The sequence below is a fragment of the Phlebotomus argentipes genome, unplaced genomic scaffold, assembly GCF_947086385.1.
Source record: "Phlebotomus argentipes unplaced genomic scaffold, Phlebotomus argentipes genome assembly scaffold_4, whole genome shotgun sequence".
NCBI lineage: Eukaryota > Metazoa > Arthropoda > Insecta > Diptera > Psychodidae > Phlebotomus > Phlebotomus argentipes.
Window position 1 is genome coordinate 9,702,914 of NW_026776174.1, and position 27,785 is coordinate 9,730,698.

Genomic DNA, 27,785 nt, shown 5'->3' on the forward strand with positions numbered 1-27,785 from the left:
GTCAATGGCCAGGAGAAATAAAGGATAAGAGACTTACCAGAGAATTTATTTGGATGAAGAGGAAGAACTCCCAGGCACTGGAGGCACTTTCCTATGACTGGGGTGACGCTTTAGATGGAGACTCAGCTCCTGCTGATTGAGATGGCATGAGTCACAGGACGAGCATCTCAGCATGTATTCCCGGTGCGCTGAGTTGTGTTTGCGCAAGTCCCTGGGCAGCCTGAAGCTCTCCTGGCAGAAGGCACACTTAAATGGTCTAGGTTCGGTGTGAGTGGCCATGTGGCGTGCCAAAGTGTCTTCCTGGTCGAACATATTTCCACACACGGTGCACACGTAGTCGCTGCGGTCCTCGTGGACTGACTCCACATGGAACCGTAGGTCGTCCTTGGTGATGAAGCTGGTGCAGCAGAAGGAACATGTGATTTTCGCCTCAAACAAGTGAATGCACTTCATGTGGCGATTGAGGCTCTCGCGCGAAGCCAATTCCACGAAGCAGACGCTGCACTTGATCACCTGGCGGTTTGCATGGGTGTCCAGGTGCTGCTTCAGGCGCTCCTCCGTGGAGAATTGCTTGTAGCACAGAAGGCAGATGTACATCCTGTGCACAGCCACAAGGTGGCTGTCGAAGTCATCGGAGCTGTTCAGCAGCGCTGGACACCGACGACACTGGAGAGAGTGAGGAGTGTTGTCGTGTCCAAACTCCCTCACGTGCGCGTCGATTTCCCCTTTGAGGGCAAAGGCCACGCCACAAGTGCATCCGTACAGCTTGAGATTGCACACATGACGATGCCTCATGTGCTTTCCGCAGATCTCGCATGTCTGCATGCGCCTCGGCTTTGACCTGGAGCTCTTGGATGTGTCTGTTGGGACTTGAGAGGTTTCATTTATCTGTGATCCGGGAACTTCAGAGACTTTGTTCAGTCTGCGCTTCACGCCTTTATCCCACTTCCTCTCGGCATACTCCTCACAGATCTCCAGGGCCGAATCCACAGGTACAATTGTAAATTCCTGCAACAGAGAAAAGGGAAATGAGAAATAGGTAAGCATGGAATTAGACTCTAAAACTCTTCCGTGAAGGGCGTCCAAAGGATTCTAACCTCAGTGAAGTTGTCTGAGGAGTCGATTATGTTGATGCACGCGGGCTCCTTTTTGGTTCTAACTTTAAATACAATCACTTTGTCGTCTGTCTCATATTTGCCAACAGTTTTCAACATTTCAGCCCCCGTTTTGGCAACTTTTCGCACTGTTTTGGGAAAGTCTTCCCACCATTGAGTGGCATTCAGCCAGATGAGCCACTCGAATGCTTTGCGACTGCTGCGCCACCTGTCCCGGCGAATTCAACAGCTCTACACTCAAATAATGATGAGTACGAAAAGAGGAATTCTGGGGAGGGAAAAATGGGAGAAATGATGAAGTATATAAACAAGATAAACACTTCCCACGTGATTCCTTGATATGGAGAAAACACATCTGTTCAAATAACATTTTTAAATTTATTTAACATAACTCGATCAAATTGTCTATAATTTAATTCGTGAAGAGATGAAAATTGAAGTCAACGTTGCTGTGTACATCCTTTTGAGGATCCTTTTCATTTTTTCGCCGCCAACAACTCGTCCAAGTGCTTGGAGACGTCGGCAAAAATCTCCTCAATAGGGCGATCAGCCGGTAGCTGCAAAGCATGAGATGTTTGGGATGTTTGTGAATTTACAAAATTAACCGCATAGCGATTGTGGGTGAAAAAAATATAAATACCCGCTTCACTTTCTCTCCGTATTGCGATAGAATTTCCTCGGTGTTGGTGTGGAAAATATGAATGCGATTCTTAATCGTAGCTTCGTTGTCATCAGCTCGAACTTGAGCACTTTGCGAGGCACGAAATAGAATCCGTTGTACCATTGTGTCCTCTGCGCATTCCAAATATAGAATCAGATCCACTGGAGCGATGGCTTGCTCAAATGCAGCTCCTGCAGAATTGTGATCATGTATGATTGCGCGTGAGAGATTGCGAGATCAAACCTTGAGCCTTCTCCCGAGGGTATCCGTCGATCAGGTAGCCCACCGTCGAGTCGGCCACTTTGAGCATGGCCTTCTCCAGCAGGGCCAGAACGTGCTCGTTCTGCACCAAATCACCGCGCTGCATCAGCGCCGAGAGCTCTTTGCCGAGATCCGATCCCGAAGCCACTTCCTCGCGCAGGAGATCTCCCGTGCTGAAGTGACTGAACCCATATTTAGCCACTATTTTGTCACACTGCGTTCCTTTGCCCGATCCCGGACCACCCAGGATCCACACAACAGGAACCTTGAACTCCTTGCCCTGTTGCAAAGTGAAGGGAAGAATTACTATGCATTTCGCTCGATCTCAAACTACGAAATGTTTTTATTATTAACTTTAAGCAATGGTTAAAAAAATCACAGAGATTACTCAATATCAGTGGCGTAGTAAATATGCCAGAAATATGTGATACATTTAGAAAAAGCCCATGAAGAACATTTGCTGCGCCACTGTGTGTAAATAAAACTTCGTTTTAGCACACCCTCGCAAGGCAATGTTTTAAAAGCTTCTAAGCAAAACACCTTTCTTACAAAAAAAAACTAACATTTCCCGATGAGGAATTAGGTTGAACGGATTTCTGGGCCTCTTTAGCCTCTTGTTCCATTTTCATTTGATGCAACGCAAACAACTGCAATTAACAACATAATTTCTTCTTTGTCATTCAATGTTACTTCTTTCAACAACTAACGCAATACAGAGAGAAAACCATAAATTCTGCCTTTGGTTAGAGCAAGTGGAATATTAGAGTTTCGAGTTTCCCACATCTGAGAAGAGAAGAAGGAGTCAAGAAGAGTTATTGATTGCATGATAAAAGCTGCCTTCACCCACCATCACTATTGTGCTATTCCACAGAATCACAAGGAAATTTGAAAGCTCAATAGTCCTATAGATTTGTATATTTTCACCCCGAGCAACTCTCCCGGCACCTTTTCAACGTGAGTTGTCTTTTTCTACTAATAAAACATTGAGAAGATTTTGACTCACGACAGTTTTTCGGGTGTTTAAAAATAACCACGAAAAACATTTATTGTTCCACATAAATTTCACTGTATCAAGCAGAAAATTATGTAATTGAGTTGATACACAAAAGTTTTCTCATTTAGAATCACTCAGATTACTGAATTGATATGTTTTTCCCTCCTCTATGTTGCTAAATAATAAGATATTCTTACCATTTTTCAACACTTTGGTGCTCTTGCTAGGCCGTCGATGTGATGAAACGAACTAAAATCCCATATCAGGTCGCAGCAACAATGTGACTTCTAGGCAAGCGACGGTGCTTCAATGGAAATGGGGAATGTATATATTATGCATGCACGCACATATGAATATTGACATTTTTCCTCCAAATGGTGAAAGTCCTCGATGGTGAATAAGGATAATAATCAATAGTATAACATGTTTTTGAATAAATGCTTTTCTCCTGGCATTATTTATGGCGCGGAACGTGCGGAAGAGCATAAAAGGGATCGAAGACAGGCGAGATAAACATTATGAGCATTTAGTAGTTATTTATAGATATCGGTAAATGTATCTATGCTCTTCACCTTCAACATCACATTATGGCATTTCTCTTTCAGTAGTTAAATGATGAAATTTGGAATTAATTATAATCAAAGAAAGAATAAAAGCTTTTATCATTTGATATGTAACGGACGGTTTAGGTATAACAGTTAATGGGCTTTTAAGATTACCGTAAATTTGACATAGCAACATAACCTGATCCATTATCGTAGATTTTGTAATTTAATTTTATCAACAATATGATATTGTAGTAAAAGTGAAACAGGTATTTGGTTTATCTGCTGCCTATCTTCTGTAAAGTATTCCACTTCTTATGCAATAAGAAATCATACGCAAAGAATGGCCGTGTCGAATTCAGTGAGACTCCTTTTCCACATCATTGCAACTGCAATGTTCTGGTTTGCCATTCAATATGAGTACAATTTTGTAAAGATTCCCGTGGATCAACACCCAATGGCGAGAGCCATTGGGGGGAAATTCAAATACCTCACCTTCCTCAATGCAGTGAGTATGAATGAAATGTGTTGTTTGTATTTTCATCCCATTGAATGATAATAATTCTCCGCACCCGCACAGATATGCCAGGCTGTTTACTACACCATTGCTCTCCTCAATGACTTGGTGGGCTCCAACAAAGTCTCCCACACGAAATTGCCACTCATCCGCAGGGTGAAGGATTATGTAATGATCTCACTGGCCTTCCCTCTTGCCGCCACAGTGAGCACCACCTTTTGGAGTCTCATGGCCATCGACCGGGAGCTGGTTTTCCCCAAATTCCTGGACGATTACGTTCCAACGTGAGTTCATCTTTATTCTCGCTCCAAAAATGTCCACTAAACACCGCAACTGATCCTCTTGCAGATGGCTCAACCACGTACTGCACACCAACATCTTCATCTGCATTGTGATCGAACTCTTCATGTCATTCCGCAAGTATCCAGCACGCCGCGAGGGCATGCTCGGCCTTATCATCTTCATGGTCGCCTACTTAGTTTGGATTCACGTAATTCATCATTATTCCGGCGTTTGGGTGTATCCAATCCTCGAAGTTCTCTCATTCCCTATGCGCGTCGTCTTCTACATCGTTGTCATTGGCATGACCGGAGCGCTTTACATCCTCGGTGAGTTTCTGAACAATGCAATCTGGACCAAAGAGCTGAAGAAATTGAAAATGACCAAAGCAAAGTAACATCACGAGAGCTAGTAAACAAAACATGCATACTCATCACAACTCCAGAACAATGCTGAAATTACATCATATACGTACGTTTGGTGATAGTAGGTGTTTTGCCTTACTGCGCTATTATTTTATTTTTATTATCACGGAAGGAAAATATGTTTGTCACAATAATTAGTGTCTCTTAAGTAGGACAATATCAATGCTATGTCTCGGACGCTGGCATTGGTATTAAATAGCATTTTAGTGAAGGTTTGAAGAATTGAATAATTTTACAATTAACCACTCAATTTCACATCAATCTGTAGATTGAATTTGAGACAGAATAAAACAAAAACATCATCACATTCATCGTCTTTTAATAGCAACTTTTGGAAAAGTGCAGAAATACACTACTTTTTGTTGGTAAATTCAGTCTTTCTGGAATTTATTTGCCCAGAAATCATTTGACGACCTTATAAAGATTGTTTTTAGGTTCTTTTTTACATTATTGCTTAATCTATAATAAAATTATTAAGCTAAAAACTGTTTTCTGTGCTAATTTAAATGTAAACTAGGTGTCACAGCAGCTGCTCTGTAAAGTGGATTTACTCCTTTTATGGGTAGTGGATGAGCTTCTGTATTGAATACCCACTTTTCTAGTGACATGACCGAATCGTCTGTGAACAGCAGATAAAGATACTGAAAGAACAAGAGATCAAATTGATAAGATTTCTCCAGGATATTTATCCGCATCAAATTATACTTTTAACGTTTCCGCAAGGAAGAAACTCTGCTGCACATCATCCTTTAGCGGCGCCTTTGCATAGACATCCTTGATTCCAGAATACCCATGTGCAGTTCGACAGTGCTTCTCGAGCGCCTGAACAGCTTCCCAGCCCCAATCTCTGTACTTTTGCTGGTGCGTCAAGCGCCACATGATGAAGTAACTCTCAATCACTTCTGGTCGCAAAATGTAGTACTTCTCTGTGTATTTCACGGCTTCAGCTTCAACACCGTCAATGAATCTGAACGCTTCTGGGCCCAATTTTGTGGACGTTCGCACGTAACTCTCGTGACAGGTGTTTGTGAGTCCTTCGGCAACTTCCATGTACTTTGTCGACCACTCATTGGCGAGCGTTTGTGAGGCAAGACCGAAAAGTCCTCCGGCGAAGCATGCCAAGTGATCCATTTTGTGCTCCAGTCGTCCGAATTTCATATCCGACACGTAAGTCAAACCACTTGGAGATGTCCTGATCATTTGCTCAATGATTGGCGGCATTGCTTCGTCGAACATCAGACGAGCTTCTTCGTCCTCACCAGCAGATTGAATCCAGGCTTTCAGCAGGTACTCGTAGAAGCTGTCCCCTAAAGCTCCCAGCGACATGTGATCTGGAAGATTCATTGTTAAATCCCTTTTCACACTTGGAGGAAACTTGCATTTCTTACAGAGGCCCCAGTTTCCAGTCCTCGGATTGAGATAGAGTGGATAAAGTCCTCCAGGTTTCTCCAATTTGTTGAGAATTCGACGAATATTCATTACAGAGTCGCGATAAATACGATTCCCTGTGATATCACTGAGATATGTGAATTCTAAATGGAATGTACCCAATTCTGACAATATACTGCTGCTTCCACTCGCCCAGGCATAATTTTTGGCCATCTGAAATATTAAAATTACATTGCCGAGATGCTATTGTAATTGTGAAGGTGCAGAGTTTATAATTACCCCAGTTTTAAGATTAACCATTGCCAGGGGAATTCCTGTTGGTGTTCGAAATGCCGGCAACAGCTTATCAGCCACATGAACAGCTTTCTCCTTGAACAGCGGATCTCCAGTCAAGGCGTAGCAGGACAATAATCCACCCACAAGGCGAATATTTATCTCAAATACTGAAACATCTGCAGCCTGAACATTGAAACATCGTTACTATTTGAATTCTAATCAGTAAACGCACGCACTTCACTAGAATTCCCATTAATTGTTCACTAAAATGTGTAAAAAAAATAACTGTTGAGAACTCACAATATTATGAAGGGAGAATCTCTGCCTCAGCCACCGTTTTCCCTCTTCAAATTCCTCATAAAGCTCCATAATATGCAGCGTACTCAGACTGTCGATGATGGTGAGACCAACATTGGAGTTTCCAAAAACACCATTCGTGTGCGGACTCTGCGTGATTGGCCGCAATTCATTTCTACCCCAAGCGAATTGCTTGTAATTCTTCCAAGCGTGAAGCATCATCTGAAAAATCAACACTTTCTTCCCTCAACAACACTGCGATTTGATAAGGAAAAATCTATTTATACTTCTTTTACATAATCAGCTTTCTCATCGTTGGTTAAACTCTCTGTTTGATCCTGAAAATCCAATTGAAGTGGCACAAATTGTGTGCTCGTGAAATCTTCTTCATTGTCCTTATTTATTGCACTTTCGTAAGTATTATTGTCAGATGTTTGGTGAAATTTATTTGTGAGCGTTACACCGGTCATTGCCACCATCATAAATGCACCAAGAACACCAACAGTTTCGTATTTTCCCATTGCGCCACTCTCACAGTCAGAACATAAAGGAAAATGTGTGGAAATATTTAAGTAAAATTACACACCGACCGTTTGCCACAAATCCTCGCAACGCATTGAACTCTCCTCGTATGTTTCATCTCGTCTTATCAATTAGCGAGCATAAAAATCACAATACATCGGGAAATTGAATAAGAAACACTGAACACACAGTGTGATCCACTTAAATTTGCCCAAGAAAATGCGCTAACAGATTAGCATAAACTTCGCCAATATATTCACGTTATTCATCACTCTGTAGCGAGATCACACGACTATTTCTTATCGGAGCCTAAATGATGTTGTTTTTTTTTAAATAAGTTTGAAAGATGCTATCAGATTTGATTGTGAGTAAGAATAAGTGCTTGTTCAGTTGATAGAAGTATGAGATGATTTTCAGGGGTGAGTGCAAATGTCATGTATTTTTTGGAGCGCACGCGAGAGAGGTGAATGAGGTCAATATCAATTATCATGTTATTTTTGCAAAAACACTCATGATATGCGAGCAAACGACCAGAAAGCAGGAAAGTTCGTGGAGAAATTGTGGGAAACTTCCGCCGATAAAATCAGCACATCTCCTGATAACTCTGTTAAGATTTCTTCGTACAAATTCTGTAAAATCTCTTGCACAGGTACAACACTTCTTAGCCACAAACTGGATGACGTGGTGTTCTGACGAACAGTAGTTTCTCACTGTTTTTAGTGATATTTGAGACAACTTGCTGTGACGCACTTTAAAGAGGAGGATCTCATTACCAAGATCAAGAAAATGACGCAATAAACAGAATTGGTGAAGGGAGATCGCAAATACCTTCACAATTGAACTACAGTTTCTTTCTTTTTACACGCAAGACAACAAAGATGGATTAAAAAGTTATCATTTTCAGTTTCCAAACTTTGCATCTTAAAGTTTATTGTACTCTCTAAAAAACCAAGGATAAACAACACATTAAGATGAGTTGTCATGAGAATGGGAATCCTCACCTTAAGCCATATCATCCACAATCTCCTCAGTAATGTAGTCAATCTGCTCAATCACTTGCTCTCGCGAGTCGGTGCCTCCGCGGTGATACCGGTTGCAGTGCTCCTTGAGCTCCTCCTCATTGAGGAAGTGGTTCTTGCACATCGGGCACTTGATGGTCAGATCCTTGTGATTGGCGTAGTGCCGTCGCAAGTCCTTGTTGGTCTTGAACGCCTGATGGCAGAAGGGACATGGATGCGGTCGCTCGCCCGTGTGGATCGTAAGGTGATACTTCAGCGCCCCGAGTGAGTTGAACGACTTCTGGCAAATATCGCACACGTAGTCGCGCCGATTCAAGTGCTGTCGCTGTATGTGATTGTTGAGCGACAATCCGGGCTTGAACATGCCAAAGCAGTGTGGGCACGGCACTGGCACCTGACGATGCACCAACTCGAGGTGGTTTTCGGCGTATATTTTCTTCTTGAACCTCTGCCCACAGATCTCACACGGATACTTGCGCTCCTCCGTGTGAATCTTCAAGTGAGCCTTCAGCGAAGACGAGGTCTGGTAGGTCTTCTTGCATAAGTCACACTGGTAAATACCAGCATGAGTCAGAACATGGTTGTCAAAGTCCGTCTTGTTGTCGTAACTCTCATTGCACTTGCCACACTTGAATCTGTGGATCCCGCGGCCTCTTCCATTCTCCACATTGACGTGGGCGTGAAGAGTCTCAATCAGCTTAAAGCCCTCTCCGCATGTGCAATTATATTTGTTCCTGCGCCGCGGATAGCCGATGCACGTGTGCTCCTTCATCAAACTGATCGGCTGGCCGCAGTCATCACACGGCTTGTCCTTGCACAGGTGCCTCAGGTTGATATGTTTATTGATGTGAGCGCGAATATGACCGCAGTACTGGCAGAGATCCTTTCTGTCCCTCTGTACGTACCGGAATGACGAATCCTCATCATTATCGTCATCCTCTGCATTCTCATCCACTCCTGCGCTCTCAATGTCTTTGCTCCTCGTCTTCCTAGTCACCATCTTTCGCAGCATCGACTTCTTCCGTGTTTCCCTGCGACATAAAGGAGAGAAAAGAGTCAGCGTATTTTAATATATGAAGCTTTCTAGGAAATACTCACGAATGCTCCTCAATTTTCACAGGCATCGCCCACCATGGAAGTCCCTCATGATGGCCATACTCCTCTGGATCGTCAAAGTCATGCATAAACTCCCTAGGGATGTCCATTTCTCTAAAATACTTGACTTTCTCTCTGTACTTCTCCTCATGCTCAATTTCCTTCGAATACTGCTCGTCCAATTTGCTGAAGTCTGTCGGTTCCATCAAATAGTTGACCAACTCATCCGCCGACTCAATGCCATGCACAGTTCTCTGGTGCTCCATGAAACTCTGTCCGAGGGGAAACATCATTCCGCAGCCTCCGCACTCCTTCAGCTTCGAGGCCCTCACGCCATGATTTAGTGCCCTCAGTCTCGCTGCCTTCACCCTCTTCACCGCGAGCGGCTCAGCGAATGCCACCAGGTTGGCTGACTTGAAGCACAGCGTGCCATCGGCGTCAATGTGCCGCTTGAAGAGGCCCAAATCCTTAAATTGCGACTGGCAGTTTGTGCACTCGAGATTGTGCATTTGGGCTGGATAGGAGTCGCGCGCCTTCGAGATATGATCCACAAGAGCGTTGATACTGGGCAAAATCTTGAAGCAACTGCACATGTATTTCTGACCTGATTCGCTTTTCTCATCCGGAGCATTTTGCTTAACTGGAGTCACATCAGCATCATCATCATCATCATCATAGTCATTTGCGGGGAAATCAGTGTCCATAGGCTCATCAATATCCTGTTCCAATTCTTCAAATACAATCTGCTGACCATCTTGAATCTGAACCTCCTCAACTTCTATGTCCGCCTTAATTTCCGGAGGATGGAACAAAAGCATGTGCAGATCGTGGTTCACCTCCAATTTTCCACACATTTGGCACAGTTTCTTGTGTGCATTCTCATCTTCATTCTTCATCTGGACATCCTCATCCGAGGATGGCTGCACAACGGGACGCGCCCACCAGGGGAGACCATCATAGTGAATGCCAAAGTACTCCGCATCGTCGAAATCATCTTCAAACTCCTTTGGAATGCCCAAGAGATTGAAGTACTTCTCTTTCGCCCTTTTATACTCTTGTAGAACCTTGAAGAATTCACTCTTCACATCTGGCGCTTTTCTCTTTGGCTTGTCCACAATCTGACCAGCACAGATGTCCTGCAATTAGATTGTACATATAAGAGATTCCCTTCAAAGGCATTCACCAGTCTGTTTTCTTACATTTTTCACATGTTCAGCTGGCATGGGAACTGCCCTCCAGTCCAGTCTCTTCTTGTTCCCGGGCAACGCCTCGAGATACTTCGGCTCAAAGTGCTTCTCGCAAATCTTTTGAGACACTCCCGGTACCTCCTTCACTTTGAGAATTTCCCGCCATTCTTTTGCCTCCTTCACATCAACGGGAAACCTGCAAACAGACGTCATTGAGATACTGCATCCGACTCTAGGAACCCCTTCGAGCTCACCTGAAGAAGCTGTAATGTCTCATTTTCACTCCTCCCCAGTGCAGGTTTGCACTCGTGCATCCAGGAACACAGCACCTCATCTCTCTCCCGTCCTGGCCCTTGTTTTTTCCTCAATCTTAGCTTCAGCCCAATAACCTCAAAAGCGTCGCTTTTGCTTCAACACACAAAATCTCAATGGAATGGGAGTTTTTCATGTAACTTTCAGGTATTTACTATTTCCCATGCGCTGCTGCTCACTTTACAACACAACTTTTCCAAGTAAAACTACTCTACGAGGGATTAGAAGAAAATTTCCGAGGCTTTTCTTTTTCTGGCTTTGCTTGTTGACAATTTGATGGCGACTACATTGCACACTGGGTGGCGCTTGAATCGGTGAGTGGCTTCTAAAAAGCGTTTGCTGGCGTTTGCCTGTGCTGGTGGCCGGAAAGTTTAATTTTCCCGTTTTTCCTCAACGATTCGTAAAGAAAATTCCCCTTGGCGAAATGGTGATCGAAGTGAAGCTCCAGGGCTACGAAAATTTCATCGAGTACATGAGCAAGTTGGACGCTAAAGGAGAGAATGTGAATGTTTATTTCTCGGGGAGTAAAGTTGATGGGGTCAGCTGGTGCCCGGACTGCAATGACGCTGAGCCCCATGTCCGGCAAGGGCTCAGCTTGGCTCCGGAGAAGTCCTACTTCATCTACGTAGACGTTGGCGACCGGCCATTGTGAGTGGGCTGTAAATTATAGACAAGTGTTTGGTGAACTGATAAGGATTGTCTCTTTGCAGCTGGAAAGATCCCAAGTGCCCCTTCAGAACTGATAAGAACACTCATCTCTCAGTTCTGCCTTCCTTCATCCGCTGGAAGTGCCCGCAGCGCCTCGAGGGCGTGGAGCAGATCTCCAAGGAGGATCTTCTCGAGATGTTCCTCACTGATGATTAATACAGAATATGGGCTCTTTATTCGTGAGCAAATTATACAAGATAAGATTATTAAGTTTGTTGTGTCGGACTTAGTGGCGAGGAGAGCGATAATTCCTTGGCACTCGCGGGGAGCGAGAGTTGGCACGGAACGCCTTCATGGGCGTATTGGGGCTGTGCAGTCGCTGAGAGACCTTGACGATGCGCCTCGGCGTGTTTTCCATCAGGGGCGGGCGAATGACTGGCGGCTTGAGGAACGTCTTGCTCTCCTCGGCTACTTGAAGCCGCTGGGCCCTGGGACAGCGCCCCCTCTTTGGCGTTGCATTCTCCCTCTCATCGACCAGGCCATCGAACAGCTTCGCCTTGGCCGCCACCATGCCCGCGTTCTGGCTCCTAAGACGCGCAATCGAGGCTCTGCCCGTGGGCGGCAGCTGCTGATGCTGCTCGAAAGGTGTTTTGGGGAATCGCGGCGTCCTCTTGGGCGGCATTCCACGTGGTGGAAGCATCGGTGTGGCTTCCGAGACGGTGATTTTGGTCTTGAATCTGGGACTCATGGCATCATCAGTCTTTGTGGCCGATCTCAGGCTCTGGCGGCGCTCCGCCGCTTGTGGAGTGTCAAAGGGATTCACCTCCTTGCGCTTCTCCGTGATGAACACAATCTTCTCCTCGTCCGTCGCCTGAGGCGGCTGAGTGACGAAGAAGTCTTCGGCACTTGTCCAAATCTCCTGGTCTTCCTGCTCGGGATTCTTGGGCACCGGGCTCGGCTGACGCAGTCCAGTCTGGAGGGTGTTAGGACGACCGCGCTTGAGGGAAGTCTTGGGGTAGAATGAGAAGTCCACCTTTGATTCGGCACTTGCGCCCACATGCCAGGACTTTGTCCTTATCAGCTTTGCCGATGATTCACGAGAGCGACGGCGAATTGTCCCAATTTTCCTGGCGCTCGGCGACCGGAAAATCCTCCTGTCACCACTACGACGAATTTTGAGATCGCGACTGAGCCGGCGAGCCAGTTCCTCAGTGCCCGGCTGACTAATTGACTCCGCCTCCTCCAAGGTCTGCTCATAGACATCCTGTACGAGTTCAGGATCCGCTGGCAGTGTTTCCACAGTCGTGGGAAGTGAGAATTCCTGACTGATCCTCGCCTCAATGGCAGCAACTCTCTCATTGAGAGCCTGATATTCGCTCTTGGATATCTTCACGTAGTCTTTGTCCTCCTCTGTCATCCCGTCAACTCCCAGATCAGTGCTCACGCCCATGTCCTTGAGACTGGATTCTGAGAATGTGAGACAAGGCAGAGAGACTACGGGAGAAAAGTACTTCGTCGCATCTCCGTCAAATTCCGGGGAGTTCGCCTTCTTGATGGGCGTTCCCACCACACTCCAGCGTCTCTCCATTTGTGGCAGCTCAATGTGACTCTCAGTGATGGTTTCCGGCGGCTCCACGCCGGGAAACTTTGAGATTCGCCGTGAACTGCCGAAACTCAAACGGAGCTTCTTGCTCTCCTTCACCAGCATCGGCGTGCTGGGCAGGAGACTCCCGTTGGGCAGAAGCGCCATGATCTGCTTCTTTTTCTTCGCACTCATTCCACTCTGCTCCGCCTTGCGCTTCTTCGAGGACTTTGTGAGGCACGGAGTGGCGCCCGGCATCTCCGGACTCTTGTCCAGATCATCAGTGGATCCCCTGACACCCACAATCTTCTTCAGTCCATGAAAGACTCTCGTCAGTGAGCCACTGCGTCGCTTCTTGCGCTTCTTCTCCTCCTTCTCAGCCACATCGCGGCTGGAATTCTTGCTGAGAAGCCGCTCCGGCACGATCCCAATCTTGTCCGAGTTCGCAATCAACATCTCTATGATCTTCACGTAGTTATTGAGGCGTGTGGGATACATTTCCGGTAGTGGCATAAGACTAGGCGCAAAGATGATGGCCAGATTCTCAATCGTCATGCGATTCTGGTCACTGTGAAGCGACACGGTGTGCAGGAACTGCATGAAGAAGGCCAGGACATTCAGGGTGAGTGGTGGCAAGAGAAGACACGTCAGAAGAAGTGTGTTGAGTTGATTGGCAGTGAAGAGACACCGTAGCATTGAATCCTGAATGACGCCCGTGGGCAGCAGTGCTTCAGGAAGGTCTCTGAAGAAGCTCTTCAGCAAGTTGGCCACATCGATGACGTGGTGAGATTTGTCCAGGAACTTTCCACTCTCCAGCATGCTTCTCATGCTCTTCTGTCGGGCAGTGGAGCCTGCCTTCCGGAAGAGTCCCTCCGTGGTGACTTGGTCGAGAATCCACTGGCACGCATCGGAAACAAAGTGGGGCACTTGCACGACGCTCCCATTCACCAGGAACACCTCGGTCAACTCGAGAAGATGCAGTGGTGTATGGAATATCCGCCTGCCGCCACTCTTGTCCTGCAATGACACAGAAAGGGTGAAAAGCGCCCCCAAACAACTCATCTCGTCGTCTCTAACCTGACCCATCTGACGCTTCTTCGGTTTTTGGTACTTTATCCCATTTTCACGGAGCTCCTTCATCACTGCCGTGTGCAGGGTATCCTTGTCCTCGATATTGTTCACAAACATTTTCCTTTACTCATCAATTACACGTAATATTTCGCGAAAAATCAAGCCTCTTCACAGAGAAAACAATACACCATTTTGAATCGGCACGCCAACTGCCTTCTGTCGGCCAAATTTTCCATTTCACGGCGAATTTGGCCGACACTTCGCCGCGTTCGCCGTGTATTGAAAATTTATGCAAATGCAAACGATTTTTGTGCGGAATTTAATAAATTTACATTCACACAATCAAAACATCTGTCTTTTCTATACATTGAAGTATATTTCTATTGGAATTTTGTATTTTCCATAGAGGATTTACAATAGAACGTAAAATAACTTCAATTACTACTTCTAATGCAAATATTTCCTTTCAACTTCGTGATTATTCCTGTTTCCCATCAGTTTTCTTGTCTTGTACTCGCAAAAAACTCTATAATCACTTGAAAATACTCCAGCAGTATGTGAGAATTCTAAAACATTAGTTTGTTTTATGTAGAAAATAAGGATGATCGAGAATATTATAATTCACGTAAAGTAATTTCGGAAGAAAATATAACAATTATTTCACATTAAAGACGAAAACTCAGTAAAATGAGCGAAAAATAACACTTAAATCCTAAAGAGCAATGCGCTGAGTGGGGGAGATTGAGAAAAAGAAATTCACGGTTGTCTCTGAAAGGCGGGGTTGAAAAGTGAAGCGGATTCCTATCTGTTTGGGGATCAGTGAATCAGTCCTTGTACGTTCGCCCCACCCACCCGCGCGACAGCCGGGCCGAGGTGGCTCTCTGGCACCTGGTTAGGCCACGAAATCCCTCCCGCGCACCCCCATTATACAAGAATGGACACATGAAATAAAAATGTATGATCGAAGAGAGAGTTGGACTTTCAAGCGAAGGAGCCGCTCGTCTTGAGCTTCTTGTTGCGACGGGCACTCAAGTTGCTCTCCTCCGCATCCGAACTGCTCTCTGAACCGCGAGAGCTGTCCGCTTTGGAATTGTTCACGTTGAGGTTCATCTCGCCGGACTCGGAGCCATTGAATGTGGCCCCATTGGCCCGGGCGCGCTCCAGCTGTCGAACTGCAAGACAAGGGCGCACGTTAGTTGGGGCGGTGGAGAGAAACATTGGGAATTTGGACTCACTCTGTGCTTCCAGAACGTTGTTCTGCTTCTTGAGATCCTCAATGTCCTGATGGTGGGAGTGATTCTTTCGTCGCATGAACTGAATGTACTCGGCGGCCTTCTTCAGGATCTGCGCACGGCTCGCCTGCAAAGGTTTAGACTTAGAATTTATTCAATAAATGCTCTTAAGACGAACAAGTCTTTTGTGAGCTTGTTATTAATTCTGCCTCTTCCTAAACCAGTTCTCAAGTTCAAGGCTTTCTAAGCTCCAAAGCTAACTATATGCCAAGCAACTCCGCCCGAATCAGGAAGAGATTTTTACTGAGAAAATTACAAGAAATGCTCACCTTCTCCCCCTGAAGCGATGGCACGGAGTCTCGCAGGGATGTGAAGCTATCTTTGATGTGATCTCGCCTCTTCCTCTCCAGCGCATTGTGGTGAGCCCGCTTCTCGGCCTGCAAGGAAAAGAGAATGCGACGGTGCGCGTGAGAAAAGAGCCAAAAATGGGGGGTTTGAGGTGGAATTTGGGGGGAAAATCACTTTGTAACGGCCATCTTCACGTGATTGCGACCGCCGCGAAAGAGGGCCGCACGCGAGTGCAAAAACAGCTACAAAATGGCGATGAACTCTACTCGAGTGGACTTTTCCGGCAATTTTCCCCCCGCACAGCCAACCCTACGGCTCACCTGAGAGCAGTACTGGCTATTTACAGAGTTCCTCTGCTGATGACGAGTGCCATCGGAGTCGTTGTCTTCCTGCAATGATGCCAAATGTGCCCTTGAAAATACGCTCTGCCACCGATCGGGTGGCCTTTTCTTTGTGTGTATATGGCCCACCCGTTGGCTATATACCCAAACTTACATCGCTCTCAATGTCAATATCCCGGTCATCATCGCTCATCGCGTCGTACTTATCCTGAGCCCTGTTCTTCGCGGAAGCGCTCTCCTCGTAGTATTTCATTCAAGCTGATTTTTCACACCACTTTTCTCACGAAAATATCAACACTGCAATCCTCTCTGACGAGCCACCACGGACCTAAAATGTAAATGTCAAAAAACGCGTGCGCATGCAACGCCATCTGCGGGCTGCGAAAATCCCGCTCTTTTGGGACAACCACGCGACGACGATTGTTACGAAAGGGAAAATTCAAATGCTGCCTTCCCTCTTCGGAGCCAATTAATTTATTGAAATCAAGTTACTGGAAATCCCCAAGGGACACCTAATGGTCGAGGATGGTAAAAGCACGTTAACAAACTATCTAAAAAATGCCTCAAGTCTAGAGTCTCCCGGATTCAATAATCCCGTTCCGAGTCATCATCCCAGATATCCTCAATCTCCGTGGTGGCCACCGAGGGAGACTTTCCCTTCTTTCGCGAGCAGTATGAGTAGCTCGCATTGACCGCCGACGGAGGGACATTGTGGACAGGATGTGTGGGAAGCAATTCATTGGATCCGTAGCCAATAACAGCCGGCTCGAGATTGAATCCCGCATGCTGAGCAATTGAGAGTCCGCTGAGAGCGTAGCAAGTGTGGTAAACATCCGCAGACTTGCCGGGCTTATCAATAAATCCCCCACTGGGTCTTTGGCAGCAGATTAAAATATACTCCTGCAGAGCTTCGCTGTAGAACATTGGACGAGTTGTGGGTGTTTTTGCGAAAGGATCTGCAAAGGAATTCACAAACATTAAAAGTAATCAAATTTCCTAGCGCACTAGACTCACCAGCACTAGCCATCAAAGTCTGTACAATCACCACGAGAGATCCTTGCCAAAAGGAATAACATGAGTCAACGAGTTTGTTCGTCCTGCCCTGAAAACCGCCTTCGTAAACCATTTGTCGGTTCACTGTCCATCGCAGAAGTGCCTTGAGATCGCAGACTTCCGGCTTGCCGAGCAAAGCAAGAGCTGCAGCCGCACAGAAAGAGTATCCACCGTGAGCCTCGAGATCTGGAGCTCCGCCAAAGCCGCCCTCGTACGTCTGGCAGCTAGCAATCCACTCGGCCGTGCCAGAAAACACCGAATTAAACTCCTCTGCGGGAATTGCAGACAATTTGGCGGCCGCTATGGCGCAATACGCCCCCCTCACGTCCAGCTCTCCGTCAATGTGCATTCGAAATGCGCCATTTGGCTCTCTGATGGCTCGCAGGAAGCGCACAAGAGCCTCCCGGTCAATTGCTTCGAAGGCACTCGCGGTCCCGATGATGGATAAGGCATTCACAGCAGCATACGTGGGGGCCAAGTGAGGATACTGCCCTGGACCACCAGCGAATCCCCCAATTGGACTCTGACACTTCTTCAGGAACTCCACGGTCCGCTGCAGCTGACTGTCGGTGAATCGGTGATTGAGGAGAGCAGCTGAGTTGAGAATCCAGTACACCAGCCACGGGCGACTGCTGTCGAGGCTGCAGTAGCCTTCAGGAAGCCCCCGGAGACACTTCTCCAAATATGCTATGTGATTCTCGCGATGCAACAGAGGTAAATCCGGATCGATGGCCGCATATTCTGCAAACCTATCGAAGTGGGCAGCCACCAGCCGTTCTGTGGCAATCTAATAAGAATGATCCCGGAAGAATGAATAATGAAAACATCAGGAATGTTGCGCGAATACTTGACTAAACCCACCTGTTCATCCGATGTAATTGTCTCCACACTTTGGGTGTCATATTTGTAGTTCTTCAGCCTGCGAAAATCACGTATTCTTACTGAATTTTCCATTTTCTGGACGGTTTTTTCGTGACCGAGATTCCTTTCCGCAAAGTCTCACATAACCACACAAATTATGACTGTCACATGTCCCGCGTATAACAGTTGTAATGCGGCGGAGTGGGGGTATATTTATCCCAGAAGAAAAACCAAAACAAAAGTGATATATTCTCAAATTCCAGAGAAAATCAGCCCAGAGAGATGATGATTAACATCTGGAGTGGCGGTAGAAGAAGCTTATGTTTCCTGAGAAGGAGAGAAAGAGTGAATTTCTCTACGAAGCCTCTTCCCAAAAGCAAGTGAGTAAATTAGAAAGTCGACGAATTTTTACGCAAGATCCTAATTTTCTTTTTGGCCACAGATTGAAGTGGAAGAGCGTTGTTGGATTGGAGATTCACGCCCAGATAGACTCCGAATCGAAATTGTTCTCAGGGGCTCAGGTGGAATTTGCTGCTCCTGTAAATGCAAATGTTTCCCTCTTTGATGCTGCTATTCCGGGCACTTTGCCGGTCCTCAACAAGGCCTGTGTCCAGGCAGGAGTCTCTACAGCCCTGGCGCTAGCTTGTGACATCAATAGAGTCTCCATGTTTGACAGGAAGCACTACTTTTATGCGGATTTGCCCGCTGGATATCAAATAACTCAGCAAAGAGCTCCGCTGGCTCGCAATGGACAGCTGACTTTCCCGGTTTTCGTGCCAGGCGTCACCAAAAAACCGTACAAGAAGACTGTGCGACTGCATCAACTTCAGTTGGAACAAGACAGTGGGAAATCGCTGCACGACGAGTTTGCTGGACAGAGCTTAGTGGATCTAAATCGAGCAGGAGCGCCTCTCATGGAGTTTGTCTTTGATCCTGACCTTAGTGATGGCGAAGAGGCTGCGGCGCTGGTGAAGGAGCTCATTCTCATTCTCACCCGCCTGAAGACATGCTCTTGCAAGATGGAAGAGGGAGCCTTGCGAGTCGACGCCAATGTTTCTGTCCACGAGGAAGGTACTGCTTTGGGCACGAGAACGGAAATCAAGAATATTGGATCGGTGAGAGGCGTAGCTCATGCCATAACATATGAAATAGCCAGGCAAATTGAAATCCTCGAGAATGGAGGAAGAATTCACAATGAGACTCGTTCCTGGGATGCATCTTCAAAGACCACTGTTGCCATGAGGGATAAAGAAGTCCTCCAAGACTATCGATTCATGCCAGAACCAAATCTACCGCCTTTGAGGCTTACTGAGGAGAATTTCCAGCAAAATCTCCCAGAGTTACCCGAAGAAACGCGTGAAAAACTCACCAAAGATCTCTCTTTACCTTCGGAAACTGCTATAATCTTAGTGGTATGTACTTCAAGAAGAAGGATGTAAAGAAAAGCACTCTATTACGGATTTCTTTGCAGAATGAAGACAATCTTTTGAGGCTCTTTTTTGAGATATCCAATGAAAAAAATGATCTTCCATCGAAAATAATTGCTAATATCCTTACAAATGAACTCTTGACGATTTTCAACAAGAACAAGATGCTCATAGAAGAATGGTGAGGTGGCAAATTCTAATTAATTCTTCCACTTCTGACACTATTCCTTCATTTCAGTGCAATACCGTCAAAATCTCTCGGAGATTTGATTACTATGCTTCACGAAGGTGAAGTGAATCTTCAAATGCTTCGCCTCATTCTCCAGGAATTATTTGAAAAGCCCCATGAGTGTCCCAATAGAGTGGCCGAAGCTAATAATTGGAAGCAAATCTCTGACGAGAAGGAGATCGAGGCGCTTTGCGAAGAAACCTTGGCTGCGAATCCCAAACTCGTAGCCGCCTTTCGTGCTGGGAAAACCAAGGTGTTCTACGCGATAGTGGGAGAAGTGGCCAAGAAGAGCGAAAACAGGGCCAATATGTCTCTGGTGGCGGAAAAATTGAAGAAAATGTTGAAATAAGAATATAGAAAATCATGCGACAATATCCGTTGGCGTTTGAACGAGTGGTCAGAAGTGGTCCGCCAGAGGCGCTGGCGTCTCCGGAATCGAGGCGGAGAGATAGCGAGTGTGATTGAAAAGGGGGTGGTTGTGAAAAATGACCGTGTAAGAGTCGGTGGAGAGTGCTGTTGGTGTGAAAACGTATGCCAATAGAGTGCCTGTGGTCAGAGGAACCCTTTGATACTCGTATTTGGCTGCGAGAGACCGCAGGACGCGCTGCAGCAGGATGGATGTGGTGGCCAAGATGTTCAATGCTCTCGAGTCCAGCGATCTGAAGGAGGTGGAGGAAAACAAAAAGAAGCTCATCGAGAGCTTCAGCCAGAGTAAGTTGAGGCATGTCTCCCTGGGTCGCCTCCCGTTAGCTGGGCCCTGGGAATCAGCCTGGGCAGAGTGGTCGGGGAACAAAGACTTTTCTCCCCACTCACATCCATATATCGATATATCCAAAGAAGAATCAGCTGTCAAATGGTCTAACCTCACTCTCAGCCTCAGTATCTTTCCGTCCGGCTTCCGGGCTTTTTTCCTGGGTTTCAGCTCACCGGACAACTTCCGAACGGATTCGTTGCTTTTCCCATCTTTGTCCACTTTCCTTGAAATACGCTATATTCAGTGATATCAATGGAATTCATTGCTTTTGGATATCGTCAGCTCAGTCAGTAAATGTCGTATTCCAAATATTCACTCCATCAAGGCCACATAAAGAATTATTTCTGAGAGACCTCCGTTGATGAATTTCAGCAAAGGATCCATGGCTCGCGCACGGGATGGTGGACTACTTCTGCCAGACCAGCTCCATTCGCATCGTGGAGATCCTGGTGAAGGTGCAGTCACCGCACGACAAGTTCATCTTCGATCGCATCGCCGAGCATCTCAGGGCATCGGACAAAGTGTCGGCACTCACACTCCTCAGTCTCATCATCCCTCGTCATCCGACGTGGCTCTTCCGAGTGACTGCTCATCCGCTCTGGAAGGATTTGCTGAAATTACTGAAAGTAAGCAGAATTTGCTATTTGTTTATTGCCATCTTCAGAATAATACATTTCACACCTCCTTCCAGACGGAGATGGACATTGTTCCTGTGTTCAGCGCTCTGCTGTGTGTCATCACTCTTCTGCCCATGATCCCATACCAGATGAAGGAGTCCCTGCCGGACCTCTTTGATGTGTTCAGCCACCTGGCGTCGTGGAGTAGTCAGAACCAAAGCAGGCCACCCGAGGACCACCTGGTGCACCTGCAGTTCGGCTTCTATGACTTCTTCCACCGCCTGTACGGCATGTTTCCGTGCAACTTCATCAGCTTCCTCCAGCACGAGTACAGCGGCAACAAGGAGAAGTCGGCCATATTCACGCACACGATCAAACCTCTGCTGGAGACAGTCAAGATGCACCCCATGCTGGTGACGGAGAACCGAGAGACTGAGACCAACACCAAACGGTGGCGCACCATGGAGCCCCACGATGTGGTCGTGGAGTGTGCCAATCTGACACTGGACTCGCTGGGGAAGGGACAGTCGGAGTGCAGTCACAATCTGCCGCCGCGTCCCATCGAAGCGGGCGACCTAATACTGCCGGCGGAGCATAAAATCACTGGCATTGTGCGAGGGAACCAGTACGAGAGTGTCTGGACGCCGAGTCAGGTGGTGCTGGCCACTCCGCCATCCAGTGCGACTTCTGTGCCACACACCCCAACGCCTGGACACTTCTCCTCTGTGCCCATGGCCACACCCACGCTGCCTTCGAGTCAGCAGATTCTCTCTGTCGGCGGGGCGTCGCCGCCAGAGGCGGCCGTGGAGGCCACTCCGGAGACGACTCCGCTGAAGGACAACATGAAGACCTTCTGTCCGCTACCCACCAACTCGTCGGTGGTCCGTGCCATGTACGGAGCTACTGGATCTCAGCCGTCATCGCCGATGAAGAAGGACGTGTCGCCGTTCCGCTTCCCTGAGCCGTCTCTGAAAGCGTCCAAGTTCGAGAGACTCGTGCAAGATCATGCAGATGTGGCAAGAACGGCGTCCATTGAGTCGCCACATGCAAGCATTCCCGGCAGTCCACTGCTGAATCCCTCCGTGGATAATCTGAAATCACCGCCCGTGAGCTATGAAGGTGATATTCCAAGCAACGATCAGACAATCGATGTGAATCAGACACTGGACAACAAGGAGAACTACAGTCAGTCCAACGATGCCACATTTCCCCTCGACTGTGAGGATTACGATGCTGCCGAGGGATCTCCGTGCAGTGCTGGTGGTCTTCACATCCCCAATTCTCGCTCTATGCTGGACTTTGCGCGCAAGTTCAATCGCTGGCGAATGCATAGTCATTGTCTTGGTGACACCAGCCAGTGCTTCAGTGCAGGAACGAGTCCAGCAGACGTGGCAGTCGGTGGAATTGGTGCAGGGGCTCGTGTGATGAAGCGTTCTCGATCGTGGCCAGATGTCAGGCGTGCTGAAGCGGCGGCTGTGAAGCCACCTCAGCAGAATGGAGAGGATTTATCCGTGGCTACTAAGGAGGCAGCGTCTCACTATCGCCAGCAACCCATTGCTCGAAAGCCACTGCGAGAATTGGGAAGGATGGAGATTGTCGAGAGGATGGACAGGGACACACAAACCATCGAGCAATGGCCACTCGCGTACGAGCATCTGTTCATCAATCTGCTGAGTGAGACTAACAAAATCAAGCAGACCCAGGAGAATAATGCCGCGGATTCAATAGTGCAGTCGCCTTATGCCATGCTGGACCGCTATATTGAGCTCTCCATTAGCAGGAAGCACGCCATGGATGCCAAGGATCAGGTGGCGGCGTACAGAGAGCAAATTCAGTTGCTGACGCTTCAGCTTCAGTACGAACGTCACCGTCGCGAGGTGCACGCGGAGCGCAATCGTCGTTTACTCGGACGGAACCGTAGCAACTTGGCTTTGGAGTTGCAGAACGAGACACTGAGGAGACAGATTGCGCAGCTGGCAAACGACTACACACTCCTCCAAGCGACATTCAAGAGCTCCCGCCAGGATTTCAATAAGCGGGAGCAGGACCTCATGAAAGACTGCAACACCTGGAAGCTGAAGTACAACAAGGAGGTGGAGGAGAACAAGCAATTGCGCCAGCGAATTGAGTCGCTGGAGAATCGCGTTGTGGAGGAGACACGTCAGCGCCAGGAGGCCGATTCGATGGTTGGATCTGTGCGTGGGGAACTTATGGACCTGAAGAATGAGATGCAGCAGGTGGAGTATCATGCGGATCTGGGCAGTCAGTATCGCGATGAGTGTATGCAGATGCAAAAGGAGATCCTCATGATGGGTGAAATTCAAGCGAAATGTCGCGACAAGCTGAGCGAATTGTCAAGTCTGAGGAATCGCGACAAGGAGATAGAGGACATGAAGAATACATTTGAGGTGCAGTGTGCTGAGCTGAAGACGGCGTATGAGCAAAAGTCATCACAATTGGAGAGGACAAAGGCTAGATTGGCAGAATTGGAGGCCAATTTGACTGGACGGGATGAGATTATGACGGAGCAGAAGAAGCTCCTCAAGACTGTCAAGGAGGAATTTGAAGAGAGATTTGAGGTAAGTGAATGAGTGTGATTAAAGCGAAATTGTGTGCTGATGAGTGATTTTTTTCACAGGCCCAAGAGCAGAAATATAACGCTCTGAAGGCTGTTATTGCAAGGATGGAGGAGCAAATGCTGGAGTTATACAAGAGTCCAGCTAACTCTGGCATGATTGCTCAATCTCCTGAATCTGACAAAACTGGTAAGAATTGAAGTGGTGAGCAGAAAATGGACAAATACTCACGGACTCTTCTTTGTAGACATGGTTGGATCTCTGGATCATGCTTCGCCGCTCTCAATTTCCTTGGCATCTAGTGACGGCGTGTCCGCGAGCCTTCGATCCATGGCTGAAATTCGGGATCTGCAGAGCTTGGTCAATCCCTCATCATCGGCGATTAACAACCAGCCGGACGAGGGCAATCCGACGACAAGTTCCAGCACTTCATGGCATCCAAGCAAATGATGAGGGAGGACAATTCACACTCTGCTCTGTCCTTCTGATCCCTCCGGAGGGAGAGTTCTGCGGGTGAGAGGCATTGAAGGAGAGAAAATTCATGAGCATATATATATATTTGTATAGGAATTTTTGCGCTAATGACGCCGAAGAGCAAAAAAAATGTGCGCGCTTAAATGCTAGAGAGATGAAGAAACGCCTGTGTAAATGTTCTTGAAATGTGATGACATGGGAGCAAAAAGACACACGAAATTGCTGCATATTTTGACGAAGAGATGAAGATTCCTCTGTGGAGCCACTCTTCGTGGTGAGGTAGAGAAAAGAAGGCAAAGAAATCTTTCATTCATCTTCACAAAGGCGCAGCCGGAGGAGAGAAAAAAGTATAGAGAGTGCAAAAGAGCATTCGCAGTTAACCCTCAAAGTATTGCGGTAGTTTTCGTCACTTTTCGCATCTCTTCATCAACTCTACCATCCAATTTGTTTATTCACAATAACTCTTTCTCTGTCCATCAATGCAAAGTGCTGAGCAATTTTTATTTTACTTCCTCCCCCAATTTTTTTTTCTTTTGTAATTGCCCCTATTTTAGGGAGGAAGGAGTGAAATGGAAAAATTACGATTGAGTTGATGTGCCTTATATGAAGAACTAAAATTATTATATTTCTATTTTACTATATTGAAATTAACAATGTGAAAAATTTTTAACAAAGGTTTTTGAATAATTGCTCAGCATTTTCTCCCTATTTTGGTCCTTTGGAGATTTATTCAACAAAATTAACATGCATAACCACACGCTGTGGAAATTATTTTATATATGCGAGAAAAGCTCTATTAAATTGTTATATACACATTATTTCATGATAAAATTGAGAAGAAAGGGAGAGAGAAAGAGTGGGAAAAAAAGCTGAGAGAAAATACTGAAGGCGATGAAGTAAATGAATAATCCCATGAATTAAAGAGAAAAAAATATAACAAGATGTTGTGAGTTTTGTATCATCGTGTCACTTTAGTGTGACTCACCTGAATTGGAAAAATGAGTAAAAATGCTGAAACTTTGTAGAATCTGCACGGGGGAGAGAATGTGAAAAAAGGGACAAAAGAAGGGCAATACAGACATGAACGAGCATGGGAAACGAAGAGAAAGGAATCTCATCATTTTACGACTTGTTATTTGTTTACAAACTGGCGAGGAGCGCTGCCGTTTGATGATCTCCTCGGGCCCCCGTCCTCAGAAATGCGATCAAGAGAAGAGGTGAGAATTTTACGCTACGGACTCGCCGCTTTTATTAGCGCCCATCAAAACGAGAAAAGAGGCTCTCCCGGCACAATGGCGATCAGTGGATGCCGAGCGAGGGATTTTATCACCGTGTCCAGGCACAGGAAACCACCCGGGAATCTCTTTTTGCTCACCCATCGCGAGCACCTCCTTCATTGGCAAATTATCGTGTTTGTGTGCAAAATGCGATGGGATTTTTGTGCTATTGAGGGTCTCTCTTGCAAGGATTTTCTGTGATTTTCTCACGGAGTTTCCTCGTAGTTGCTCAACTATCGGCAGTGCATGAAGACGAGGTGGCCAAGGAGCAATTGTGGCCGGTCGGTGGCAGAAGAGGGCAAAGCGATCTCTGGCAAGATCATCAATAAATTGCCAACAATTCGCGTCATACACGCTCAAGGAGAGAAAGAAATGTGCTTGAACAGAAAATGCAGCGTGATTTGTCAATTGATTGTTGTGCACCACACGAAGGATGATATTGAAAAATTGTCCCCCACACACATTATTCACTCCTCTTTGTCTCCTTCTCACGGACGGCCCGAGAGAGGCATTATGAGAATGGGGAGATAAATGAAACTGAAAGTGACCCATTTAGTGTCTCTCCTCGATCATCCAACCAATGGACAGCGCAACAGTTAATAAAAGGAGATCGTGAGCACAAAAAGAGTGCAATTGCACAATTTCATCTTCTCCATGCGAATGCTTTATGCTTTTCACGCACTCAAATTGCTAAATTACCTTCTGCACAGCTATAAAATAAAATATTCGTGAAATCGCTCTTCGAGCAGTACATTTGTAATTTACTCAAAGATAATACCTTTTTTCTGTATACTTTGAGCACTGAGATCGGTGCACTTTTCATTAAATTCGAGAAATTTTGGGTGAAATCGCACAAAAAGTTCCTGCCCCCTGGCTTAAGTGATAATTATCGCATTTTCATCGTTTTTCATTAAAAAAAAAGTTGTGTTATTTTTGTATAAATAAGACTGGGCATGAAGAAAAATACTAAAAACATTCTTATAGGAATGTGAAACACCGATGAAACACAGGAGAAACATCCATTTAACATCATTCTATTAAATACACGATTTAAGGAGGCAATTTCCTTGATAGAGCTATATTCAATGACATTAAGTCATCCTCGAAAATTGCAGCCTTAACGCTGAAATTGACCAAGAGAATTACACAACGTGTGGCCGTCATCAGCGCGAGGAAATTGCCTTCAATTAGGATAACAACGTGCATGGCTGTTAAGTAACATTCGCCTCTTTTGTGCAAAATATAAAACACAAAAGCCAATGATAAGAGAAAATAATCTGTCAGAGAGGCGCGTGGTATGGAATGGGATTGAGCAGTGGAAATAGTGTTTTCCTCACTGGGTTTTCCCACCAAATGTTTTGAGACACTTGCATAAATATTGATAGAAAACAAAGCTTCAATAATTTCTGCGCTCTCTTCTAGAGGGCAATTCCAGAGTGAAACAATAATTTTCTGGTATAACTTTGCCAAGATAAGGAAATATGTTTGTTGGTCACGGTCAGCATCCCATAAAGTCTCACCTTTGTCATATATAAAAAGCAGAAAACTCACTTCAAGCCGCGTCTGTTTCACTACTTCGACACGTCCAGAGAGTTGTTAGTTTGAAGTTCTTCATTCCCTGATTAGTGTGCTCGATATAATGAAACTCCTCATCTTCGCGATTGTGTTGGCCAAAGTATTTGTGACTTCAGAGGCAATATTTCCTGTAAGATTCCCAGTGATTATACATTATAAGGGAAATTATTGATTTGAGTTTACACTCTGCAGATACTTTTTGATGATTTTTCGGATTTCTACGGTCAGTATTTCGACACGAGCTCATCAGAAGAATCCGAAGAGCAGAAGCCTAATGTGATAAAGAATGTAGAAGGTGATTTGAGAGTGATTTGTGCAATTAAAGAATGCTTAAATTTTACATTTGTACTTTTATCCTCACTTTCAGTGGAATGCTCCAATTGCAATGTTAAAATCAAGTGTAAAAATTGCACGGTTACACAAGAAGACGAAGCATCTTCAGCGGCAACTCCCAGCAGTCAGGAGACTTCAACGCCTCCATCATCATCGTCCGTTCCGGCAGTCTCGACAAGCGAAGTGACCCCAGCCGCCCCAGTCTCGTCCTCAGAAGCACCCGCAGCTCCGCCCGAAAGCAGTACAGAAGGTGACGCCTGAGCTTCAGGCATTGATATCATGACGCAGAGCCAGAGATCGCACGCGAGAGCGACAAAAGCCCCCCAATTTATGGTCCTTGAACAATAAATTTTTGGTCTATTTGCCCCAATCATGGGTTCTTCACCCCGAAAACTGAACGGCCCGAGAGAAGGCCCTGGAAGGTTACTTTGAGAGTTCACCGAAACACTCAATTCACTTCAGCTCTTCGTTTTGCATGGCCACAAGAGAGAAT

The 27,785-nt window shown here is 46.2% G+C and overlaps 11 protein-coding genes across 19 annotated transcripts; 5 read left to right on the forward strand and 6 right to left on the reverse strand.

Annotated features, from left to right (window-relative positions):
* Nucleotides 1-34: 34 nt before the first annotated feature.
* Nucleotides 35-10,943, reverse strand: LOC132258455 (uncharacterized). Its single transcript, XM_059755782.1, has 15 exons — nt 10,837-10,943; nt 10,595-10,778; nt 9,399-10,531; nt 8,287-9,331; nt 6,763-6,981; nt 6,466-6,645; nt 5,503-6,399; nt 5,349-5,438; nt 4,662-4,736; nt 4,370-4,564; nt 2,020-2,317; nt 1,756-1,967; nt 1,611-1,672; nt 1,098-1,338; nt 35-1,008 (listed from the first exon to the last, which is right to left on the reverse strand). The coding sequence occupies exons 1-15, from the start codon at nt 10,914-10,916 to the stop codon at nt 46-48; spliced, it is 5,874 nt and encodes a 1,957-aa protein (XP_059611765.1). The 5' UTR covers nt 10,917-10,943; the 3' UTR covers nt 35-45.
* Nucleotides 1,474-3,354, reverse strand: LOC132258604 (adenylate kinase isoenzyme 1). Of its 5 annotated transcripts, none has more exons than XM_059755980.1 (5): nt 3,229-3,326; nt 2,601-2,684; nt 2,020-2,317; nt 1,756-1,967; nt 1,474-1,672 (listed from the first exon to the last, which is right to left on the reverse strand). In XM_059755980.1, the coding sequence occupies exons 1-5, from the start codon at nt 3,229-3,231 to the stop codon at nt 1,592-1,594; spliced, it is 678 nt and encodes a 225-aa protein (XP_059611963.1). In that variant the 5' UTR covers nt 3,232-3,326; the 3' UTR covers nt 1,474-1,591. The 5 variants fall into 5 exon arrangements, with proteins under 5 accessions (XP_059611963.1, XP_059611964.1, XP_059611962.1 ...); XM_059755981.1 differs by lacking the exon at nt 3,229-3,326 and adding an exon at nt 2,885-3,019 and having other exon boundaries at nt 2,601-2,820; XM_059755979.1 differs by lacking the exon at nt 3,229-3,326 and adding an exon at nt 2,745-2,776.
* LOC132258603 (androgen-induced gene 1 protein-like) lies at nt 3,849-5,117 on the forward strand. The gene is made up of 3 exons (XM_059755978.1): nt 3,849-4,084; nt 4,157-4,377; nt 4,442-5,117. Exons 1-3 carry the CDS (start codon nt 3,920-3,922, stop codon nt 4,767-4,769), a joined length of 714 nt encoding a protein of 237 aa, XP_059611961.1. The 5' UTR covers nt 3,849-3,919; the 3' UTR covers nt 4,770-5,117.
* LOC132258600 (mannosyl-oligosaccharide alpha-1,2-mannosidase IA-like) lies at nt 5,154-8,050 on the reverse strand. The gene is made up of 5 exons (XM_059755975.1): nt 6,763-8,050; nt 6,466-6,645; nt 6,186-6,399; nt 5,503-6,128; nt 5,154-5,438 (listed from the first exon to the last, which is right to left on the reverse strand). The coding sequence occupies exons 1-5, from the start codon at nt 6,979-6,981 to the stop codon at nt 5,295-5,297; spliced, it is 1,383 nt and encodes a 460-aa protein (XP_059611958.1). The 5' UTR covers nt 6,982-8,050; the 3' UTR covers nt 5,154-5,294.
* Nucleotides 10,944-11,105: 162 nt separating the features above from the next.
* LOC132258607 (thioredoxin domain-containing protein 17-like) lies at nt 11,106-11,803 on the forward strand. The gene is made up of 3 exons (XM_059755985.1): nt 11,106-11,208; nt 11,301-11,542; nt 11,605-11,803. The coding sequence occupies exons 2-3, from the start codon at nt 11,319-11,321 to the stop codon at nt 11,756-11,758; spliced, it is 378 nt and encodes a 125-aa protein (XP_059611968.1). The 5' UTR covers nt 11,106-11,208; nt 11,301-11,318; the 3' UTR covers nt 11,759-11,803.
* On the reverse strand, nt 11,796-14,418 carry LOC132258599 (uncharacterized). Its single transcript, XM_059755973.1, has 2 exons — nt 14,202-14,418; nt 11,796-14,141 (listed from the first exon to the last, which is right to left on the reverse strand). The coding sequence occupies exons 1-2, from the start codon at nt 14,310-14,312 to the stop codon at nt 11,829-11,831; spliced, it is 2,424 nt and encodes an 807-aa protein (XP_059611956.1). The 5' UTR covers nt 14,313-14,418; the 3' UTR covers nt 11,796-11,828.
* Nucleotides 14,419-14,549: 131 nt separating this feature from the next.
* LOC132257487 (protein max) lies at nt 14,550-16,472 on the reverse strand. Of its 4 annotated transcripts, none has more exons than XM_059754410.1 (5): nt 16,271-16,472; nt 16,096-16,164; nt 15,757-15,864; nt 15,431-15,554; nt 14,550-15,367 (listed from the first exon to the last, which is right to left on the reverse strand). In XM_059754410.1, exons 1-5 carry the CDS (start codon nt 16,367-16,369, stop codon nt 15,177-15,179), a joined length of 591 nt encoding a protein of 196 aa, XP_059610393.1. In that variant the 5' UTR covers nt 16,370-16,472; the 3' UTR covers nt 14,550-15,176. The 4 variants fall into 4 exon arrangements, with proteins under 4 accessions (XP_059610393.1, XP_059610392.1, XP_059610395.1 ...); XM_059754409.1 differs by having other exon boundaries at nt 15,431-15,569; XM_059754412.1 differs by lacking the exon at nt 16,096-16,164.
* A 101-nt stretch (nt 16,473-16,573) lies between these two features.
* Nucleotides 16,574-18,179, reverse strand: LOC132258926 (protein farnesyltransferase subunit beta). The gene is made up of 3 exons (XM_059756479.1): nt 18,031-18,179; nt 17,131-17,956; nt 16,574-17,072 (listed from the first exon to the last, which is right to left on the reverse strand). The coding sequence occupies exons 1-3, from the start codon at nt 18,121-18,123 to the stop codon at nt 16,702-16,704; spliced, it is 1,290 nt and encodes a 429-aa protein (XP_059612462.1). The 5' UTR covers nt 18,124-18,179; the 3' UTR covers nt 16,574-16,701.
* Nucleotides 18,180-18,201: 22 nt separating this feature from the next.
* LOC132258925 (glutamyl-tRNA(Gln) amidotransferase subunit B, mitochondrial) lies at nt 18,202-20,083 on the forward strand. The gene is made up of 4 exons (XM_059756478.1): nt 18,202-18,410; nt 18,473-19,442; nt 19,502-19,638; nt 19,696-20,083. The coding sequence occupies exons 1-4, from the start codon at nt 18,313-18,315 to the stop codon at nt 20,033-20,035; spliced, it is 1,545 nt and encodes a 514-aa protein (XP_059612461.1). The 5' UTR covers nt 18,202-18,312; the 3' UTR covers nt 20,036-20,083.
* Nucleotides 20,084-20,126: 43 nt separating this feature from the next.
* Nucleotides 20,127-25,049, forward strand: LOC132258924 (hamartin). 2 transcript variants are annotated; one of them, XM_059756475.1, is made up of 5 exons: nt 20,127-20,397; nt 20,813-21,066; nt 21,132-23,636; nt 23,696-23,822; nt 23,881-25,049. In XM_059756475.1, exons 1-5 carry the CDS (start codon nt 20,301-20,303, stop codon nt 24,081-24,083), a joined length of 3,186 nt encoding a protein of 1,061 aa, XP_059612458.1. In that variant the 5' UTR covers nt 20,127-20,300; the 3' UTR covers nt 24,084-25,049. The 2 variants fall into 2 exon arrangements, with proteins under 2 accessions (XP_059612458.1, XP_059612459.1); XM_059756476.1 differs by lacking the exon at nt 20,127-20,397 and adding an exon at nt 20,669-20,730.
* Nucleotides 25,050-26,932: 1,883 nt separating this feature from the next.
* On the forward strand, nt 26,933-27,658 carry LOC132258927 (uncharacterized). Its single transcript, XM_059756480.1, has 3 exons — nt 26,933-27,089; nt 27,152-27,254; nt 27,327-27,658. Exons 1-3 carry the CDS (start codon nt 27,024-27,026, stop codon nt 27,551-27,553), a joined length of 396 nt encoding a protein of 131 aa, XP_059612463.1. The 5' UTR covers nt 26,933-27,023; the 3' UTR covers nt 27,554-27,658.
* The last annotated feature ends 127 nt before the right edge of the window (nt 27,659-27,785 follow it).